Genomic DNA, 23,640 nt, shown 5'->3' with positions numbered 1-23,640 from the left:
AGGGAACTCTACTCAATACTCTGTAATGGCCTACATGGGAAAAGAATCTAAAAAAGAGTGAATAATGAAATTTTTTTTTTTTCGCAGTACGCGGACCTCTCACTGCCGTGGCCTCTCCCCCTGCAGAGCACAGGCTCCGGACGCACAGGCCCAGCAGCCATGGCCCACGTGCCCAGCCACTCCACGGCATGTGGGATCCTCCCGGACCGGGGCACGACCCCGTGTCCCCTGCATCGGCAGGCGGACCCTCAACCACTGCGCCACCAGGGAAGCCCGAAAAAGTCATTTTTATAGGTAGAGAATGGCAGTTTCATATGGTTCAGACTCATATGATTAAGTGTATCTATAGTCTTATCTTTGTATTATATTACAATTATTTGGTATATCATAATTATGTTAGAGTTCTGAAGAAGAATGTTATTTTTATTGTTTGCCATGTATGTTTCTGTTATTTTGAAGTATTTTAATGATTTTGTAGCTAATTAGAAAAAGAAAAAAAGAGTGAATATATGTATAACTGATTCACTTTGCTGTACACCTGAAACTAACACAACATTGTAAATCATCTATACTCCAATAAAAAATTTTAAAAAGAGGAGATCTCTGAGTAAAAAATACAAGTTCTGCTATGAATATTATAATAACAATAACCAAATATGGAAACAAAGTATCTAAATACAGACTTCACTTCATAATCAGTAGATTCAAAGACCAACAGACATAGTCTGAAAAGAAACTGACGCCAGGGCTTCCCTGGTGGCGCAGTGGTTAAGAATCCGCCCGCCAATACAGGGGACACAGGTTCAAGCCCTGGTCCAGGAAGATCCCACATGCCACAGAGCCACTAAGCCCATGCACCAAAACTACTGAGCCTGTGCTCTAGAGCCCGCAAGCCACAACTACTGAGCCCGTGTGCCACAACTACTGAAGCCTGTGTGCCTAGAGCCCGTGCTCCACAACGAGAGAAGTCACCACAATGAGAAGTCTGCATTTCGCAACCAAGAGTAGCCCCCACTCGCCGCAACTAGAGAAAGCCTGCGCGCAGCAACGAAGACCCAACGCAGCCAAAAAGTAAACTAAATAAATTTATTAAAAAGTTAAAAAATAAGACCTTAAAAAAAAAAAACCTGACGCCAATAATTAAAGCAACAAAACCACAAAGCTCTTTCTACTTATCACGGGTTCCTGTGGCAATTACAGTTAAATTAAAAAATCAGAAAAAGAAATTAAATATTAAAAATGGCATCAACAGCAAAATGCAGCTCCCTGATAGCAAGGGCCCAGGAGAGCAAACACTCACAAACTAGACTGACTGGTTTTTAAAAGCCATCTTAAATATGGCAATTATAAGCAGAATGAATACAATTATAAGAAAATATGGAATCTTAACAATCACATTTCACAGAAGAGACAAGTGAAAGCTCAGAGAAGTGATATTAAAAACATTCAAGCCTCGGGATTTCCCTGGTGGTCCAGCAGTTAAGACTCCGTGCTCCCAATGCAGGGGGCCTGGGTTGGATCCCTGGTCAGGGAACTAAGATCCCACATGCATGCGGCAACTAAAGATCCCTCCCACACGTGGCAATGAAGATCCTAAGTGCTGCAACTAAGACCCAGGGCAGCCAAATAAATAAATAAATGTTTTTTAAAAAACCAAACATTCAAACCTCGAAAGTATCTTTGAATAAGACACTTCTTCCTTATAACAAAGTTAAGAAAAACAGTTATATTAAGAAATAAAGAAGGGAAAGATAAAAATTAAAAGGAAAAGAAAACAGTACAAACATTCCATAATATGGGGAACCCAAACCAAAGGCCATTAAAGGGAATTACAGTCATAAAAAAATTACTGGAGCCATGCACATTTGGGAAACTTTCAAAAAAATTCTTTTAAATAAATTTATTTCTGGCTGTGATGGGTTTTCATTGCTGCGAGTGGGCTTTCTCTAGTTGCAGCAAGCAGGGGATACTCTTCCTTGTGGTATGCGGGCTTCTCACTGCAGTGGCTTCTCTTGTTGCCGAGCATGGGCTCTAGGCGCGTGGGCTTCAGTAGTTGTGGCACACGGACTCTAGAGCGCAGGCTCAGTAGTTGTGGCGCACGGGCTTAGTTGCTCCGTTCCATGTGGGATCTTCCCGGACTGGGGCTCGAACCCATGTCCCCTGCATTGGCAGGCGGATTCTTAACCACTGAGCCACCAGGGACGTTCCAAACTCTCAAAATGTAAAGTGAAGTTTACTTATAATTTATAGGCTACCATTTGAAAAACTAATTTGAAGCAGTTTATTAAAAAGTCATGTATAGCAGGTATGATAAAATAAATAAAAAGACTCGAAAGAGTGAGTTGACTCCATAAACGTAGGTCAGCAATGGTGTGAATAATGGTGGGGCTGGACAATTCTTTGTTGTAGGAGGCTGTTTTATGCTTTCTAGGACATTAGCAGCATCCCTGGCTCCTACTGACTAGATGCCGGTAGCAACACCCTACCTTGCCTAGTTGTGACAACCAAAATGCTACACTGCCAAATGTCCTCTGAAGGGCAAAATTGCTCCCTGTTGGGAATCACTGACCTGGGCTAGTAAAGCTCCTGCAACTGAGAATAAACTTAGCTTTGAGCATTTCAACAGCTAAGGCACGAAGGTTAGTAGGGGGGTTAGGACACTCACCTGTGGAAGCATACTATCTTACTAGGAAAGATCATTTTTTCCAGCACTAGGCTCCAAGATAAATTTTGTATCACGATCTTTACTGACTGTACCAGTAACTATCAAATTTATAGAAATATTCGTCCTATGGCTGTTTCTTATCCATTAAAAAAAAAAAAAAGCAAAAGAATACTATGAAAGCACAGCTTGGCAAAGGTATTTCTATAGGAAGCAAAACAGAGGGCTGGAATTGTGGCTTTCTGATGATCCCGCTTGCTGCAGGGATAAAAAGGGCTTTAAATTCTACAGAGACGGCTGTCTCCAGTCACTCTCACCCAATGCCAATCACGGGCTCTTACACTACATTTACAGCTGAGTAAAGTAAGTATTTATATGAATAATGACTAAAATCAAATATAAAACAATGGAAACAATCAATCTGTTAGGGAGATAGGTTTTTTTCACCCTTTAAAAAATTTCTCTTAATATTGTATTTTGTGCAAAGGAAAAATATTTCATTTGAAAAAGACAATTTGCTCTATAGAATTTGAATTTGTAAAAAATTTTGAGGGAAAACATTTAAAACCATTGTTAAACATCAGTATGGACAACAGTAACACAGATATGTATTTATTTTAGAAGACTACGATTGTTCAGGAGGCCTTAAAGAAACTGAATTTAATCTTACATATGTTATATCACTGTTAACCATTAAATGCCAAGTGAAGGGGAAAATATGTTCCTATTTGTTTATTTAAGGGCTTGGACTTGCAGACCTGGGTAATAAATAAATGTGTGTGTGTGTATGAAATGACATACTGTTAGACTAAATATATATATTTAGGTGGTACTGTAATAGAAGTTACTGTTGGACAAGAGGGCTGAGGGCACGACAAGGGAAATGGTGAACATTTACTTTTTATTTTATATATTTCTGTAGTATTTTTTTAAACAGTAAGCCTGCATAACTTAAATTACAAATACTAAAGAATTAAGAAAAACATGTTTTGATTCAACATCGGTTTAAATTTCAAAGCATCACGTTTTACCTGAAAGATCCATACTTTGCAAACTCGCTTTGAAGTGCGCTAATCAGAGCTAGGAAACAAAGCAAAGAAACACAACAAAGAAGGAAATAGCAGCAGGTACAGAGGTAAGAGGAGCCGCCCTGGCCTGGCTCTCCATTTTCACTACCTCCCTCGCCCCTCTAGTCACTCTGCCCCCAGCACCCAAGAGCTTAGAGCGCCCCTTCAGTCTCTGCTGCCAGGACCCCATCATGGCCCCAACACCTGGGCCTGCCTCACTTTTTAAAAAAAATTTGGGGGTGGCAAAATAAACATAACATAAAATTTACTGTTTTAACCATTTTTAAGTGTACAGTTCAGTGGCATTAAGTACATTTGTATTGTTGTGCAACCATCACCATCATCCATTTCCAAAACTTTTTCATCTTCCCAAATTGAAATTCTGTCCTCATTAAACTCTTAACTCCCCATCTTCCCTCCCTCCAACTCCTGGCAACCACCATACTACTTTCTGGCTCTATGATTTTGACTATTCTATGTACCTCATAGAAGCAGAATCACTTTTGTGACAGGCATATTTCACTTAGCATAATGTCTTCAATGTTCATCCATGTTGTAACATGTCAGAACTTCCTTTTTTAAAAAAAAAATTATTTATTTGACTGCATCGGGTCTTAGTTGTGGCACGCAGGATCTTTCATTCCGGCATATGGGCTTCTTCTAGAGCACATGGGCTTAGTTGCCCCACAGCATGTGGGATCTTAGTTCCCCGACCAGGGATCGAACCCATGTCCCCTGCACTGGAAGGAGGATTCTTAACCACTGGACCACCAGTGAAGTCCCTTCCTTCCTTTTTAAGGCTGAATAATATTCCGTTGTGTGTATTATATACCATGTTTTGTTTATCCATTCATCCTTCAATACACTTGGGCTGCCTTTACCTTCTGCCTATTATAAATAACACTGTTATGAACAGGGATGTACAAATATCTGAGTCCCTGCTTCCAATTCTTACTTACCCAGAAGTGGAATTTCTGGATCATTTGATAATTCTATTTCCTGCCCCACCTTTTTACCTGTCTCTTAACTTTCTCCCCCAACCAAAACATACTCATCATCTGTCTTGTTCTGCAAGAAACTGCTGTCAGAATGCTATCACTTGGAAAACATCTAATCATGACAAACGTATTAAGAGCTGACAAGGCTTAACATATGACCCCTCCCAGGGACATCTGCATTTGAATAGAGGAATAGCTTTAAAAATTAAATATTTATTTATTTATTTTTGGCTGTGTCGGGTCTTAGTTGCAGCGTGTGGGCTCCTTGTTGTGGCTGACGGGCTTCTCACTAGTTGTGGACCACGTGCTCAGCAGTTGCAGCGCACAGGCTTAGTTCCCAGACCAGGGCTCGAACCCGTGTCCCCTGCATTGGAAGGCGGATTCTTAACCACTGGACCATCAAGCAAGTCCCAAATAGAGGAACATCTTAAGGAGAAGGAATGACTTCATCAAATGGTGGCTTTTCAAACAACAACAGGCTTGGGGTGGGACGGGGGACACTGGAGGTCAAAACAGACAAACCTCTCAGGAACTCGTGTCACAGTATTTCTAGTGTTCTCTTTTCTCACTCCCAAAATGTAGACTCCTCCCTTCCGCTCCGTTCTGGGTTCTATCATCAGTTACCTTCTCTGTTGTATTTAACTTGCCAACAGACAACATCCAACTATAAACCCTCTCAACAACCGCCTCCCTGGGGATCCTCCTGCCAGGCACCATGCTCAGGAGCTGGGGAAGCAGGGTGACTCTCATGGAGCCTGTCTGGACAGCCCCAGATGGAGTCTCCTGTCTCTCTTAGGCCTGTTCCTCCCTCTGGGCTGCCAGTGTCTTTTAATGCCCTTCAGTCTTTCCAGGGTCAAGGGTTTGGAGCACCTCAGGCTTATTTCTGCCTTCACCATGTCCACTTAACTCTGCACCCACAACAGTTCTCCAGTGTGCTCTCTCCCACTCATCCCACCAGACTAACCCATCCAGGCCCTGCCGATCCCCTCTCGGGTCCTCCCACCTCCCGCCTGGCTGCATCTGCAGCCTGTGCTTACAGTGCGTGAGGCTCCCCACCGCCTAGGAAATAAAGTCACCGTTCCTCAGCCGAACTCCCCAAACTCTGACTCCAAATTACCTTTCTAGCCTCACCTCCCACTGCCCCCGTCATGCACTCTTGTCGGACTGGATCGAGGGCTGTTTGCTGAACACAGCGTGAACTACCTTACCTGTGCCTCTGTGCCCCCAATCCCTCTACCCAGACACCTCTCTGGTTCTCCCACATGGCCCTCTCTCTGAACTCCCACTGCAGTTTATCTGCAGCACCTCCAGAGCACGTCTCAATCTGAACTTGTCTATGAAAAGCACTGCTCTCCTAACAGCTGTCACAACTGTCTTCTTCAGCTGCCTGCTCATCCTCTCCGGTCATCCCTCCCCCTTGCTCCCAGGTACCCCAACCTCCCAGAACCTCCTTCAGTGTCTGAAGACACAGTTCTTTGTGGCCCCAGGGCCTTCACACATGCCGGCTAACACTCTGGTTGGAACCAGGTTACCCCCTGCCCCAACGCTTAATTACTCATCCTCCTTCAGATATCATCACGGCATGAAAGGAGCCACCCTTGAGTGCATTTCCCTTTTACACTCTCCTAGTGCCCATCACAGTTTGCATTTATAAATATCCATTTATTTGATTATTTAATTTATTATTTTATTAGGTATGTTTATTTTTATTAAAAGTATCTGTTTTTTGCTTTTCACTCCATAGCTGAGGCCAATGACTGCCTATAATGTTCACTATTTTATCCCTGCTCCCCAGCAATATATCTGGCACATAATAGGGGCTAAAAGAAATGGATTTATTACATGAATTATCATTTTTCTCTTTGTAGCTTAGGCTACCTGCCTGAGAAGACTGGGGAAGTTCCTCATGAAACCTACACTTAATCCAGCCTCCCCACTCTCTTACCTCCCTTTCACTCTTTCTTAAAAAAGAGGAGATGGGGAGAAGAAGCTCTGAGAAACAATGCAAGGAACATAAGAAAAAACATTTTTAAAGATTATCAAGGGTACAGGCACTAGTCCCCTCCACCAGGAAGCCTACACAACCCAATGAACCAACCTTAGCCACTGGGGACAGACACCAAAAACAACGGGAACTATGAACCTGTGGCCTGCGAAAAGGAGACCCAAAACACAGTACGTTAAGCAAAATGAGAAGGTGGAGAAACACATAGCAGATGAAGGAGCAAGGCAAAAACCCACCAGACCTAACAAATGAAGAGGAAATAGGCAGTCTACCTGAAAAAGAATTCAGAATAATGATAGTAAAGATGATCCAAAATCCTGGAAATAGAATGGAGAAAATACAAGAAACGTTTAACAAGGATCTAGAAGAACTAAAGAGCAAACAAAGAGTGATGAACAACACAATAAATGAAATTAAAAATTCTCTACAAGGGATCAATAGCAGAATAACTGAGGCAGAAGAACGGGTAAGTGACCTGGAATATAAAATAGTGGAAATAACTACTGCAGAGCAGAATAAAGAAAAAAGAATCAAAAGAATTGAGGACAGTCTCAGAGACCTCTGGGACAAAATTAAACGCACCAACATTCGAATTATAGGGGTCCCAGAAGAAGAAGAGAAAAAGAAAGGGACTGAGAAAATATTTGAAGAGATTATAATTGAAAACTTCCCTAATATGGCAAAGGAAATAGTTAATCAAGCCCAGGAAGCACAGAGAGTCCCATACAGGATAAATCCAAGGAGAAACACGCCAAGACACATATTAATGAAACAATCAAAAATTAAACACAAAGAACAAAGGGAAAAACAACAAATCACACATAAGGAAATCCCCATAAGGTTAGCAGTTGATCTTTCAGCAGAAACTCTGCAAGCCAGAAGGGAGTGGCAGGACATATTAAAAGTGATGAAGGAGAAAAACCTACAACCAAGATTACTCTACCCAGCAAGGATCTCATTCAGATTTGACGGAGAAATTAAAACCTTTACAGACAAGCAAAAGCTAAGAGAATTCAGCACCACCAAACCAGCTTTACAACAAATGCTAAAGGAACTTCTCTAGGCAGGAAACACAAGAAAAGGAAAAGACCTACAATAATAAACCCAAAACAATTAAGAAAATGGTAATAGGAACATACATATCGATAATTACCTTAAATGTAAATGGATTAAATGCTCCAACCAAAAGACATTGATTGGCTGAATGGATACAGAAAAAAGACCCGTATATATGCTGTCTACAAGAGACCCACTTCAGACCTAGGGACACATACAGACTAAAAGTGAGGGGATGGAAAAACATATTCCATGCAGATGGAAATCAAAAGAAAGCTGGAGTAGCAATTCTCATATCAGACAAAACAGACATTAAAACAAAGTCTATTACAAGAGACAAAGGAGGACACTACATAATCATCAAGGGATCAATACAAGAAGATATAACAATTGTAAATATTTATGTACCCAACATAGGAGCACCTCAATACATAAGACAAATGCTAACAGCCATAAAAGGGGAAATCGACAGTAGCACAGTAATAGTAGGGGACTTTAGCACCCCACTTTCACCAATGGACAGATCATCCAAAATGAAAATAAATAAGGAAACACAAGCTTTAAATTACACATTAAACAAGATGGACTTAATTGATACTTATAGGACATTCCATCCAAAAACAACAGAATACACATTATCCTCAAGTGCTCATGGAACATTCTGCAGGATAGATCATATCTTGGGTCACAAATCAAGCCTTGGTAAATTTAAGAAAATTGAAATCACATCAAGTATCTTTTCTGACCACAATGCTATGAGACTAGATTTCAATTACAGGAAAATATCTGTAAGAAATACAAACACGTGGAGGCTAAACAACACACTACTTAATAACCAAAGTATCACTGAAGAAATCAAAGAGGAAATCAAAAAATACCTAGAAACAAATGACAATGAAAACACAACCCAAAACCTATGGGATGCAGCAAAAGCAGTTCTCAGAGGGAAGTTTATAGCAATACAATCCTACCTTAAGAAACAACTCAAATAAACAACCTAACTTTACACCTAAAGCAATTAGAGAAGAAGAACAAAAAAACCCCAAAGTTAGCAGAAGGAAAGAAATCATAAAGATGAGATCAGAAATAAATGAAAGAGAAATGAAGGAAATGATAGCAAAGATCAATAAAACTAAAAGCTGGTTCTTTGAGAAGATTAACAAAATTGATAAACCATTAGCCAGACTTATCAAGAAAAAAAGGGAGAAGACTAAAATCAATAGAATTAGAAATGAAAAAGGAGAAGTAACTGACACTGCAGAAATACAAAGGATCAGGAGAGATTACTACAAGCAACTGTATGCCAATAAAATGGAGAATGTGGAAGAAATGGACAAATTCTTAGAAATGCACAACCTTCCGAGACTGAACCAGGAAGAAACAGAAAATATGAACAGAGCAATCACAAGCATGGAAATTGAAACTGTGATTAAAAATCTTGCAACAAACAATAGCCCAGGACCAGACGGCTTCACAGGCGAATTCTATCAAACATTTAGAGAAGAGCTAACACCTATCCTTCTCAAACTCTTCCAAAATATAGCAGAGGGAGGAATGCTCCCAAACTCATTCTACGAAGCCACCATCACTCTGATAGCAAAACCAGACAAAGATGTCACAAAGAAAGAAAACTACAGGCCAATATCACTGATGCACATAGATGCTAAAATCCTCAACAAAATACTAGCAAACAGAATCCAACAGCACATTAAAAGGATCATACACTATGATCAAGTGGGGTTTATCCCAGGAATGCAAGGATTCGTCAATATATGCAAATCAATGAACGTGATATACCATATTAACAAACTGAAGGAGAAAAATGATATGATCATCTCAATAGATGCAGAGAAAGCTTTTGACAAAATTCAACACCCATTTATGATAAAAACCCTCCAGAAAGTAGGCATAGAGGGAACTTTCCTCAACATAATAAAGGCCATATATGACAAATCCACAGCCAACATCGTTCTCAATGGTGAAAAACTGAAACCATTTCCACTAAGATCAGGAACAAGACAAGGCTGCCCACTCTCACCACTATTATTCAACATAGTTGTGGAAGTTTTAGCCACAGCAATCAGAGAAGAAAAAGGAATCCAAATTGGAAAAGAAGAAGTAAAGTTGTCACTGTATGCAGATGACATGACACTATACATAGAGAATCCTAAAGATGCTACCAGAAAACTACTAGAGCTAATCAACGAATTTGGTAAAGTAGCAGGATACAAAATTAATGCACAGAAATCTCTTGCATTCCTATACACTAATGATGAAAAATCTGAAAGTGAAATTAAGAAAACACTCCCATTTACCATTGCAACAAAAAGAATAAAATATCTAGGAATAAACCTACCTAAGGAGACAAAAGACCTGTATGCAGAAAATTATAAGACACTGATGAAAGAAATTAAAGATGATACAAATAGATGTAGAGATATACCATGTTCTTGGATTGGAAGAATCAACATTGTGAAAATGACTCTACTACACAAATTAATCCACAGATTTAATGTAATCCCTATCAAACTACCACTGGCATTTTTCACAGAACTAGAACAAAAAAATTCACAATTTGTATGGAAACACAAAAGACCCCGAAGAGCCAAAGCAATCTTGAGAAAGAAAAATGGAGCTGGAGGAATCAGGCTCCCTGACTTCAGACTATACTACAAAGCTACAGTAATCAAGACAGTATGGTACTGGAACAGAAACAGAAATATAGATCAATGGAAAAGGATAGAAAGCCCACAGATAAACCCACGCACATATGGTCACCTTATCTTTGGTGAAGGAGGCAAGAATATACAGTGGAGAAAAGACAGCCTCTTCAATAAGTGGTGCTGGGAAAACTGGACAGCTACATGTAAAAGAATGAAATTAGAACACTCCCTAACACCATACAAAAAAATAAACTCAAAATGGATTAATGACCTAAGTGTAAGGCCAGACACCATCAAACTCTTAGAGGAAAACATAGGCAGAACACTCTATGACATAAATCACAGCAAGATCCTTTTTGACCCACCTCCTAGAGAAATGGAAATTAAAAAAATAAACAAATGGGACCTAATGAAACTTAGAAGCTTTTGCACAGCAAAGGAAACCATAAACAAGACGAAAAGACAACCCTCAGTATGGGAGAAAATGTTTGCAAATGAAGCAACTGACAAAGGATTAATCTCCAAAATTTACAAGCAGCTCATGCAGCTCAACATTAGAAAAACCAACAACCCAATGCAAAAATGGGCAGAAGACCTAAATAGATATTTCTCCAAAGAAGATATACAGATTGCCAACAGACACACGAAAGAATGCTCAACATCATTAATCATTAGAGAAATGCAAATCAAAACTACAATGAGATATCATCTCACACCAGTCAGAATGGCCATCATCAAAAAATCTACAAACAATAAATGCTGGAGAGGGTGTGGAGAAAAGGGAATCCTCTTGCACAGGGAACTATATTCAACATCCTGAGAGAAACCATAATGGAAATGAATATAAAAAAGAATATATAGTAAAAAAAAAGACTATCAATAATAAAGAACAAATTATATTCACGAAATAAGAACAAGATGATTTTTAAAAAATAAGATCAGAGAACTCTTTCCTGAAAATTAAAATTAAGACAGCTAAAATAAAGAATTTGAGAAGAAACAGAAAATAAAGTTGAGCAAATTTCTCAGAAAGTAGAACACAAAGACAAATTGATGATGATAATGACAATAACATTTAGAACCTAAATATACAGCAGTTACCATGTGCCAGGCACTGAATTAAGTCTCACAACTATCCTATGAGGAAGGTACTATGATTATTTCCAAAGTGAAAACAGGAAAGATAAAAAAATTAAAGGATCAGTCTGGGAAATCAACTGACTAAACAACTGACTAAAATCTTTCCTAACAACTGACTGAAATCTTTTCCTTTCAGAAAGAAACAGAAAATATAGTGGAAATGAAATGAACACATCGACATACCCAAGAACTGAAGGACCAAGAAACAGAAGGGATAGAACCCTTGCTTTTTAGAAACCCATGTCGAAATATCTGCAGATGAAATTATATGATGTCTTGGATTCCCAGGGGAAAATACAGGGAGAGGCGGGGATACAGATGAAGTAAGACCAGCCAAGATTCTTGGATGGGCATATTAATTTTGATGTATCCATTAAGATATGAGTGGAGATGTCAACTATACAATGATAAAGTCAGGTCTGAAGATAAAGATTTGGAAATCAATGGCATTTAAAGGCATGCGATTAGATGAGATCACCTACGGGGAGAGAGGCAAGATGGAAAAGAGCAGAGGATCTAGAACAGAGCCCTAGAGTATTTTAACATACAAGTATCAAACAGCAAATATTTTACTTTTCAGATGTGATAAAGCCACATTATAATACATATCTGAAACAACATAATATATTATTATGGATGTATACTTAAGGGATAACAGGCTCTTGATATACGTTGTTTATGTTTACAGTTACGTTCATTACTGAAAGTACATGCTACAGGAGAAGAGATATTTTTCATGTAGATTAATGAATATTTGTGAGCTATAACTCCTTGAAAAGATATTTTGGAATCAGTACACAGGAAGAAAAGGTGAACAGAAGAAACTGGTCAAGCCCACTAGTTCCCAGGGAAATGTTATAACATTTCTCAAAAATTAAAAAGTCTGACAAAGGTTGGTGGAAAGGTATGGAAAAAAGAACCCTTATCCGCTGCTGGTGGGAATACAAATTTGTCTCTTTGGAGAACAATTTTGCAGTTCTAGCAAAATTTAAACCCAGCTATTTTTAACCCAGCAATTCTACTTCTGAGTATATAACTGTCCTAAAGAAACACATGTGTAAAAGTGAAAAGACATTCACACCAGCACTGTTTAGTAATAGCAAAAACTGAAAACAGCCTAAATGTCCATCAACAAGGAAGAGAAGAATAAAATGTGATACATTCACAGGATGGAATACCACCCAGTAGTTAAAAACATACTTATTTATCATATCAAACTACATTTATCATTATATCAATATATTTATCAAAATATATTTATCATATCAAAATATACTTATCATTACATTTATGGGTATATTTCAATAGGACAATGATAAATGGGAAAAAAAGATGCAGAATGGTACACACAGTATAACACCATTTATACAAATTTTAATATTCATGATAGTGGTTACCTCTGAGGAGGCTGAAAGAGAAGGGAATGGAACTGCAAAGGTATATTAAAGAAGCTTCAACATTAGTAATACTGCTTTCTTTTACAATATAAAAACTAAGGCGGGGAGAAGCGGGGGTGGGATGAATTGGGAGATTGGGACTGACATATATACACTACTATGTATAAAATAGATAACTAATGTGAACCTACTGTATAGCACAGGGGACTCTACTCAGTGCTGTGGTGTGGTGACCTAAATGGGAAGGAAATCTAAAAAAACAGTGGATATATGTATAGGTATGACTGATTCACTTTGCTGTACAGCAAGAAACTAACACAACATTGTAAAGCAACTATATTCTAATAAAAATTAATTTAAAAAACTGAGGCAAATATAGCAAAATGTCAAATTGTATTGGTTCTGGGTGTTAGGTACATAAGCATGCACTATATTATCCTGTGTACTACTATCTTTGCACCTGGGGAGAAAAAGAGTCTGTGAATACAGTGCTTTATTCATAGGGGGAAAAAGGGTAAAATAAGCTATATGTTTTTTGATGTTGATTCAGTAAAGGAAATGCTGAAAATTTTAAAAATAAGCTTATCATGGTCAACTGAACATGTATCTTTTCAGCATGTTGCAGAAAAAATAGGGAGTAAATATGAAGCTTTCAATGATGGCTGTAAAAGTCAAGTATATTTAGTTAAGCTTTCAAAATAACAGATAAGATTAGGCTGTTTCTCCACAGTACTGAATACTTGGCTTGTGCAAAAGGCATATATCTAGGTTATACATCCAATATTTAAAGAGCCTAAATACATCACTTTAGGGCTGAAATAACACAGTTGTTAAAAGTTAAGAAGATATGGTACAAACAGTTGTCTTATTTTTTTTACTCTTTCTTAATCCATGGATTGTTTTCTTCAGTATCTGGAGAAAGAAACTGATATATTCACTATTAGGCACATTAAAAAAACCACATTCAAATGTTAAAACTGAACATAAAGAAATACCTTCAGAGCCAAGTACGACCAAATAACGGATTAAGTACTCATTTGGCACCAGCGTTTAAATTGAAACATTCAAGTCTTCTAACTTTTGAGTGTGATGTACTCATCAATGTAGTAACTGACAGAGTTGAAGATATTCTTTCTTTGGCTGCACTGTGCGGCTTGCGGGATCTTAGTTCCCCGACCAGGGCTTGAACCTGGGCCACGGCAGTGAAAGCGCAGAGTCCTAACCACTGGACCACCAGGGCATTCCCTGAAGATATTCTTTAGTGAAAAATTACCCTGTAATTTCTGAATCTGTACTCAGTCTAATTATCTGACAGTTATTTGCTGCTATTCTCAAAGAACTCTAATTCTGAGTTAGGACTTCTTCATTTAACCGAAAATAAGTAAGAAAAGAAACCAACTGGATGTAAAATTTAACCTATGCCTCAAGCTGTCAGTGATCTGGAGACAGATGCCTGCGGAAGATCACAACGGTATTATACTGGACACTGAAAGGTAACAAAATTATGTTTATTTTTAAATATTATAATGAGTTTTTGAAAATTAAATTGGGCGGTGCCCACTGGGTTGGCTGTGGCATGTCCCCCTGTGACCTCCCCTCTGGAAGCATGGACACTGCCACTGGGGCTTGGTGGTCGCAGGTCAGGATCTCAAGCCTGGGACAATGGTGTGCATTCCCTGCATCGTCATTCTAGTTGTGCTCTGGGTCTACAAAAAGTTCCTGGAACCATATATATACCCTCTGATTTCCCCCTTTGTTAGTTGTATGTGGCCTAGGAAAGCTATACAAGAATCCAATGATAAAAACAAAGGCAAAATAGACTGTAAGGGTGCAGACACAAATGGATTACCAACAAGAGGACCAACAGAAATCTCTGATAAAAAGAAAGACTTAAGTGACTGTCACAAAGGATCTCATTGTTTTAAAAATGGATCTGATAGGGCTTCCCTGGTGGCGCAATGGTTGAGAGTCTGCCTGCCGATGCAGGGGACATGGGTTCGTGCCCCGGTCCGGGAAGATCCCACATGCCGCAGAGAGGCTGGGCCCGTGAGCCATGGCTGCTGAGCCTGCGCATCCGGAGCCTGTGCTCCGCAACGGGAGAGGCCACAACAGTGAGAGGCCCGCGTACCGCAAAAAAACAAAACAAAACATAAAATGGATCTGATAGTATGAAGCACCTTCTTTGTACTTGTCTCTGATCTTTTTTCCTGAGACCAGAATTTGGGCTAGATAGTTTACATATTTACCTGACACTAATCAGGAAATACCTGCTATTTGTATTTCAAATGTAGCTAGTTATATTTAATGACCTCATTCCTGAGTTCCTTTTTTATTAAAGTAGCTTTCATTTCTTTTATTGCAGTTTTAAAAATATGAATAAATAAAAGGTTCATGCCAGTAGACACTGTTCCTAAATCAGTCCCTAAAACTCCTTGGGCCTCTAGTTTTTATTCAGGCTCTTCAAATTTGAGGAGTATAATTTTACTGTGAAACAGTGCAGTGAGACTGTGCGGTGAAATGAAAGGTGGTTTTTGGAGATGATAATGACTTGAAACATAAAGATGTAATTACTGTCTAACTCAATGGAGCAGCTTATCTATGAGAGTAGTAATTACTGTTTATTGCTCTGAGGAAGACAGAAAAGACAGGGAAATGGGGTAACCTCTCTGAAAAATAGAACATCTTTAACATAAATGGCTAATGTATATTATAAAATTCTAATCCTTGTCATATTCCTTCTATTCCTACGAATGTATTAAATATTCAGTTTAGCTTGTTGTTCTTTTTTCTTTTAAAATATAAATATTTAAAAGTAAGATTTTTTAACCACATCAGAAATCAGGATTGTAATAGTGTGATGGCATCAGGATAGTTATGGAGGAGCAATATATTTTTTCTTCTTCTTTTTTAAAGTTTAGATTGTATCAGTTATTTTGTTCCATAATAAGACACTAAAATTCGTGGTTTTCAGCAACAGTGATGTGACTGCACAGTTATTTGCTGGTCTGGGCCTCTCCACATGATCTTTCATCCCGGGCCTCTTCATTTTAGTGTAAGGATCTATAAATATTCAAAGACGATGAGACGTATCTTTATAGAATATTTATTTTCTCTGAAGCAAGGAGAAGTTAGAAAGGACTCCCTGCCTTGGGTCCCCAGTGAAGTCCTGGGTCCTAACTGAGGCTCTGTGAAGTTGTGTCTGGTCAAGTCATTGATCCACCTTGGACTTCCTTTGATATAAATGTGTTTCAACTTTTCTGCCCCAGCCTACCTGAGGGATAAGATAAATTCTCATTAGCAACTAAATCCAGTTGATTAATTTAGTTTGTTTTTTAAGGTATTAAAAACTATATTATGAAAATAGTAGATGTTCATAGTAGAACGATGCAAGGGCAGGTTAAATGAAAAGTTAATGTTCTTTCTCTACTCTCATTTCTTTGTTCTAGCTCCACAGATGTAACCACTATTAGCTTTTTGTATAGCCTTCTAGCAACTTTCTTTCTTTTTTTTTTTTTTTTTTGCGGTACGCGGGCCTCTCACTGTTGTGGCCTCTCCTGTTGCGGAGCACAGGCTTCAGATGCGCAGGCTCAGCGGCCATGGCTCATGGGCCCAGCCGCTCCGCGGCATGTGGGATCTTCCCAGACTGGGGCACGAACCCGCATCCCCTGCATTGGCAGGCAGACTCTCAACCGCTGCACCACCAGGGAAGCCCTAGCAACTTTCTTAAAATATATCATTAAAAAAAAAAATTAAATTGATAGTACACATGTATGCTGAATACCCAATACAGGGCCTGCAGGTTCCTAAGATGTAAGAAAGCATTAGGTTGAGAGTCAGAGATGAGGCAGAAAAGGAGGTGAGTGAAAGCCAAAGACAAACTTAGACTATTTAAAATCCTGCCTGGGGCAACTCTGGGCCTAGGGCCGAAGAAACTCTTTCCTTCATCCTCCCTCTAAGGTGTGGGCGCACTGCTTATGCCTATGACTCAACCCTCAGGTCACTTTACAATACTGTTCACATGAGGAAATACAGTCTGAATTCTAAACAAAGTACATTTAGATGGAGATTTTCCCATTATTTCGACAACACTGGCAAAAGAAAATAACAATAAAATAAAAATGAGAGTAATAAGTATATTTTGCTTTTGTATAACACTCCAATTAAGACAATGTAAGTAATAAAAACCAGAGCTAAGACTGTCCTTCCTCATATATACACTAACAAACGTAAGGTAGATAGCTAATGGGAAGCAGCTGCATAGCACAGCTCGGTGCTTTGTGACCACCTGGAGGGGTGGGATAGGGAGGGTGAGAGGGAGGGAGACGCAAGCGGGAAGAGATATGGGAACATATGTATATATATAAATGATTCATTTTGTTGTGAAGCAGAAACTAACACACCATTGTAAAGCAATTATACTCCAATAAAGATGTTAAAAAAAAAAAAAGACCTTCCTATTCAAGGAAACAGTGTTATAATAACGGCAAGAGCATCAGCTAATGATGTGGCTGTAAGGTACCGCTGTCTTACCCAGCTGATTCTTCATCCCCATGAGCACGGAGTTCATGTGTGCTTTGGATGCATAGAGCTTGCTCACGGCCTTCCTTGACCTGATCATCTCCTTGGCCAGAACCACACAGACATCCTTCTGACCCTTCTTGGCAGCATCCTTCACAGATCGTTTCACTTTTTCTTCTTCTCTTTGGATATCTAAATTTAGAACATAAGACAGAACATCAAAAAATTAAGGGTAAACCAGGAGAGTTATTGGCACTGAAATCTGTTCTTACTGTGATCTAAATGTACCTATTAAACAGGAAAACAGATAGGAGGATATAAACTAAATAAAAATAATTAATGTGGTTGGTATTCATTATTTCCGGAAACATTAAAGTAATATAAGAGTAAACAGAGGGCTTCCCTGGTGGTGCAGTGGTTGAGAATCTGCCTGCTGATGCAGGGGACACGGGTTTGAGCCCTGGTCTGGGAAGATCCCACATGCCACGGAGCAACTAGGCCCGTGAGCCACAACTACCGAGCCTGCGTGTCTGGAGCCTGTGCTCCACAACAAGAGAGGCCATGATAGTGAGAGGCCCGCGCACCACGATGAAGAGTGGGTGGCCCCCGCTTGCCACAACTAGAGAAAGCCCTTGCACAGAAACGAAGACCCAACACAGCCATAAATAAATAAATAAAAAGCCAAGCATTTGAAGCCCTTAAAAAAAAAAAAAAAAGAGTAAACAGAAAAGTAAATCCTAATACACTAGAGAAAATTTCAAAACTGACTTTGCAAGCCCATTCTAACATCTGTTGGTACTGGTACTAAGGAACTTTAAAAATACTGTACATGCGGGGAATTCCCTGGTGGTCCAGTGGTTGGACCCAGCCCCTCACTGCCATGATCCTGGGTTCAATCCCTGGTTGGGGAACTCAGATCCTGCAAGCCGCATGGCGTGGCCAAAAGAAAAGAATACTGTAAATGGATTCCAGAGCTTGCTCTCTTAATCAATAAGTAGTATTCCCACAATTACAGGAGTACAACCTCAGTACATTTATTAATGATTTATAAAAACCTACAACTAAAGGAAAGCCTGAACATACAAAAAGTATCACATCAGTATCAACTAGAGGTAAGATATGTCTATGTTATGTGCTTTATGATTAGGAGAGATTTTTTCCAATTGTGGTAAAATATACATAACATCAAATTTACCATCCTAACCATTTTTAAGGACACAGTTCAGTGGTATTAAGTACATTCATATTGTTGTGAACCATCACCATCATCCGTCTCCAGAACTCTTTACAGTTTTCAACACTGAAACTCAAAGGCTTTAAATAATAACTCCCTATTCCCTCCTCCCACCAGCCCCTGGCAAATACCATTCCGCTTCCTGTCTTTATGAATTTGACTACTCTAGGTACCTTATGTAAGAGGAATCCTACAGTATTTTGTGTGTGTGTGTGTGACTGGCTTATTTAACTTAGCATAAAGTCTTCAAGGTTCAGCCATGTTGGAGCATGTATCAGACACCCTGCTTTTTAAAGGCCGAATATTACATTGCACATATATATCAAATTTTGTTTATCCATTTGGCTATTGACAGACACTTGGGTTGCTTTCACAACCTTTAGCTATTGTGAATAATGCTGCTATGAACATGAATGTACAAGTATCTTTTTGAGACCCTGCTTTCAAATCATTTGTGTATATACTTATATTACCATAGACTTCATGGCTTAAAAATCATGAATTTATTTCTCATAGTTCTGGAAGCTGGGAAGTCCAAGATCAGGGTTCCTAGTGAGAACCTACTTCCTGGTTTGTAGGTGAATGCCCTCTTGCTGTATCTTCACAGGGCAGAGAGTTCACCTCTTGTCTCTCCTCTTATAAGGGCACTAATACCATTCATAAGGGCTACACCCTCATGACCTAATTACCTCCCAAAGGCCCCACCTCCAAATACCATCACATTGGGATTAGGGCTTCGATGTATGAAATTTAGGGGCACACAAACCTTCAGTCTATAGCATTCTGCCTCTGCGTACCCCCCCCAATTTATGTCCTTCTCATATGCAAAATGCATTCATTCCAACCCAACAGCCTCAAAAGTCTTAACTCATTCCAGCATCAACTTTAATGTTTAAGTCCAAAGTCTCATCTAAATATTCTCTAAATCAGATATGGGTGGGACCTGAAGTATGATTCAACCTGAGGCAAAATTCTTCTCCAGCTACGAATTTGTGACAGGCATAGAATAATCATTCTTACTCCAAAAGAAAAAAACAGGAAAGAAGGAAGGGGTGACAGGTCCCAAGCAAGTCCAAAACCTAGCAAGGCAAACTCCATGAGCTCTTAAGACTCAAGAATAATCCTCTGTGAGTAGAGCCACAGAGGTAGAAAACAAACTTATTTTGTTTGGGGGTGGGGTGGGGGAGGGAGAATAAATTGGGAGATTGGGATGGACATATACACACTACTATATATAAAATAGATAACTAATAAGAACCTGGGGTATAGCACAGGTAACTCTACTCAATACTCTGTAATGGACTATATGGGAAAAGAATCTATTAAAAAAAGAGTGTACATATGTATATGTATAACTGATTCACTTTGCTGTACAGCAGAAACTAACACAACACTGTAAATCAACTATACTCCAATAAAAAACAAGCAAACAAACAAGAAAAATAAGAATAAACCTCTTTGGTTTGATATTCTGACTTTCAGACCCACAAGGGTGGCAATGTCACCACGATGGCTGGTGGGGTACCATCAGGCAGCAGCTTTCTGTGGGGGCGCCACCCAAGCTGAGGTTCTGCCAGGCAAGGGGTCTTTGGTTGGAGGCAGCCTAGCATATACAGGAACTGAGGTAGTGGCCCTGATGATGTCTGAATCAGATCTGGGGACATTCTTTCCTTTCCCTGAAGAAAAGTGCAAGTTAAAAGCCTAAGTTTTACTGTCTTGTCCTGTAAAATCTAAGAAGTCAGACAGCCTTCCTTTATTCTGACCTGGATCCGTCCCCATCAGTTCAGACTGGCAGTGATCTCTCTGGAGTAGCTGATAAAATCCATGGGTCACACCCATACTAATCTCCTTATCAAATGGTCAGTCACATAGGTCAGCCATACACTTGGTGTCTTCTGAACCAGCTTTCTCAGTTTTGCAATATGGACAAACAGAGATTATTCCAAATCTCTAAGTTCTGGTTCCACTTTGCTTAACAATTCCTTCTTCATTTCTCTCTCCTCGCATCTTACTATAAGTAGTCAGGAAGAACCATGCCACTCCTCCTATATTTTGCTTAGAAATCTCCTCAGCTAAACACACAATTTCATTGCTTGCAAGTTCTAATTTCCACAAAACAGTAGACCCTGAACACACTTCAGCCAAGTTCTTTGCCACTTTATCAAGAATTGTCTTTTCGCCACTGTCCAATTACATGTTTCTCATTTCCGTTTGAGATCTCATCAGAACGGCCTTCACCATCCATACTTCTACTAACATTATGTACATGGTTATCTATGTGTTCTCTAAGAAGATGGAGGCTTTCTCTCCAGCTCTGTTTTTTTCCCTTAAGCCCCCACCAGAATCATCTTTAAAGGTCCACTCCTGGCGAACTAGGGTTTTGTTAGCATGCAACTCGAAATTCTTCTAGCCTCTACCCATTAACCTAGTTCCAAAGCTGCTTCCACAGTTTATGTGTTTGTTACAGCTTCTTGGTACCAATATCTGTATTAGTCAGATTAGTCAGGCTGCTATAATAAAAATACCATAGATTAGGTGGCTTAAACAACAGAAATTTATTTCAAACAGTTCTGGAAGCTGGAAAGTCCAAGATCAAGGTGCTGGCAAATTCAGTTCCTGATGGAAGCCCCCTTTTTCTGGTTTGCAGATGGATGCCTTCTTGCTGTGCCCTCTCACATGGAGGACAGATATTATTTGTCTTGTGTCTCTTCTGATAACAGCACTAATCTCATTCATGAGGGCTCCACCTTCATGGACTAATTACTTGCTAAAAGCACCCCCCCCCCCACCAAATGCTATCATATTGGAGATTAGGGCTTCAACACATGAATTTGGGAAGGACACAAACCTTCAGCCCACAGCAATACTCGAAACTGGAATTTCTGGATCACATGGTAATTCTATTTTTAACCTTTTGGGGAACAGCTCTGTTTTCCACAGCTGCTGCACCATTTTACATTCCTCCCAATGGTGATCAATGGTTCTAACTTCTCCACATCCTTTGCCAACATTTGTTACTTTATGTTTTGTTTTGACTGACAGCAGCCATCCTAATGGGTATAAGGTGGTAGCACATCCTGATTTTGATTTATATTTCCCTAATGATTAGTGATGTTGAGCATCTTTTCATGTGCTTACTGACCACTGGTATGTTTTCTTCAAAAAATATTCTATAGACTTGAAAGTCTATTCAAGTCCTTTGTCCATTTTTGAATATTTATTTGGATGCGCCAGGTCTTAGTTGTGGCACACAGGATCTTCGTTGTGGTGTGCAGGATCTTTAGTTGCAGCACGTGGGGTCTTTAGTTGCAGTGTGTGGCATCTTTTAGTTGTGGCATGTAGGATCTTTTAGTTGCGGCATGTGGGATCTAGTTCCCTGACCAGGGATTGAACCCGGGCCCCCATTATTGGGAGTGTGCAATCTTAACCACTGGACCACCAGAGAAGTGCCTGAAAAGGGCTTTTTAAAGTTGAGTTTTACGAGGTCAGTTCTACGTATATTCTGCAAATATTTTCTCCCAATCTATGGGTTGCCCTTTTAGTGTTTCCCCTTTTTACTGTCTTTTGATTCACAAACTTTTTCATTTTCATGAAGTCTATGTGGTCTGTTATATTTTTTTGTTGCCTGTGGCTTTCAGGTCATATCCAAGAAATCACTGCCAAACCCAATGTTGTGAAGCTATGGCCCTGTTTTCTTCTAGAAGTTTTCTAGTTTTCGCTTTTACATTTAGGTCTCTGATCCATTTTTAATTAATTTCCATATATGGTTTTAGGTAAGGGTCCAAACTCATTCTTTTGCATGTGGAAATCCAGTTTACATAGCACCATTAGTTGAGAAGGCTGTCTTTTCCTCACTGAATGGTCCTCACATATATTTGACCATATACGTGAGGGTTGATTTCTGGGCTCTCTATTCTATCTCACTGGTCTTTATGACTGTCTTCATGCCAGTAGCAAACTGGTTTTAATTAGACAGTTTTGTAGGAAGTTTTTTTCCTTACAGTTTTATTGATATATAACTGACATACAGCACTGTATAAGTTTAAGGTACACAGCATGATGACTTACTGACAGAGATCATGAAATGATGATCACAGTAAGTTAACATCTATCATCATATAGATAGAAAATAAAACACAGAAAAAATATTTCTTCCTTATGATTAGAACTCAAGATTTACTCTCTTAACAGCTTTCATATATAACCTACAGCAGTGTTCATTATATTCATCCTGTCATACATTACATCCCTAGTACTTATTTATCTTATACTGCAAGTTTGTACCTTTTGACCACCTTCATCCAATTCTCACTCTCCCCAAACCCCAACTCTGGTGACCACAAATCTGATCTCTTTTTCTATGAGTTTGTTTGTTTGTGGTTTTTTGAACTATAGTTGACCTACAACACTACGATAGTTCCTGGTGTACAGCACAGTGATTTGGTATTTCTGTACGTTACAAAATGATCACCACAATAAGTCTAGTTACCATCTGTCATCATACAATGATACTACATTATTATTGACTATATTCCCCACTCTGTACATTTCACCCCTGTGACTCATTTATTTTGTAACTGGAAGTCTGTACCTCTTAATCCCCCTCACCCATTTCACTCATTTACCTGCGCCCCTCCCCTCTGGCAACCATCCGTTTGTTCTCTGTATCAATAACAGTTTCTGTTTTGCTATGTTTGTTCATTTGTTTTGTTTTTTAGATTCCAAGTACAAGTGAAATCATATGGCATTTTCTTTCTGTCTTAATTTCACTTAGCATATTACCCTCTAGGTCCATCCAGGTTGTCACAAACAACAAGATTTCAGTCCTTTTTATGGTTGAGTAGTATTCTAGCTTATATATGTCTATACACACACCACATCTTTATCCATTCATCTATCA

General features: G+C 39.2%; 1 protein-coding gene and 1 pseudogene across 2 annotated transcripts in view; one reads left to right on the top strand and one right to left on the bottom strand.

The window, feature by feature from the left end:
• CHMP3 (charged multivesicular body protein 3) overlaps positions 1-23,640 on the bottom strand; it is an 81,751-nt gene that overhangs the window by 17,121 nt on the left and 40,990 nt on the right. For both annotated transcript variants that reach the window (XM_067704458.1, XM_067704459.1), the window contains one exon: positions 17,519-17,698. In XM_067704458.1, coding sequence (XP_067560559.1) covers positions 17,519-17,698 — 180 coding nt within the window. The remainder of the gene's footprint in view (positions 1-17,518; positions 17,699-23,640) is intronic.
• LOC137205744 (UPF0729 protein C18orf32 homolog pseudogene) lies at positions 14,564-15,504 on the top strand (annotated as a pseudogene).

Source organism: Pseudorca crassidens, chromosome 14 (genome assembly GCF_039906515.1).
Source record: "Pseudorca crassidens isolate mPseCra1 chromosome 14, mPseCra1.hap1, whole genome shotgun sequence".
NCBI lineage: Eukaryota > Metazoa > Chordata > Mammalia > Artiodactyla > Delphinidae > Pseudorca > Pseudorca crassidens.
Note: the sequence above shows the minus strand (reverse complement) of the source record. Positions and strands in the feature narration are given on the sequence as shown.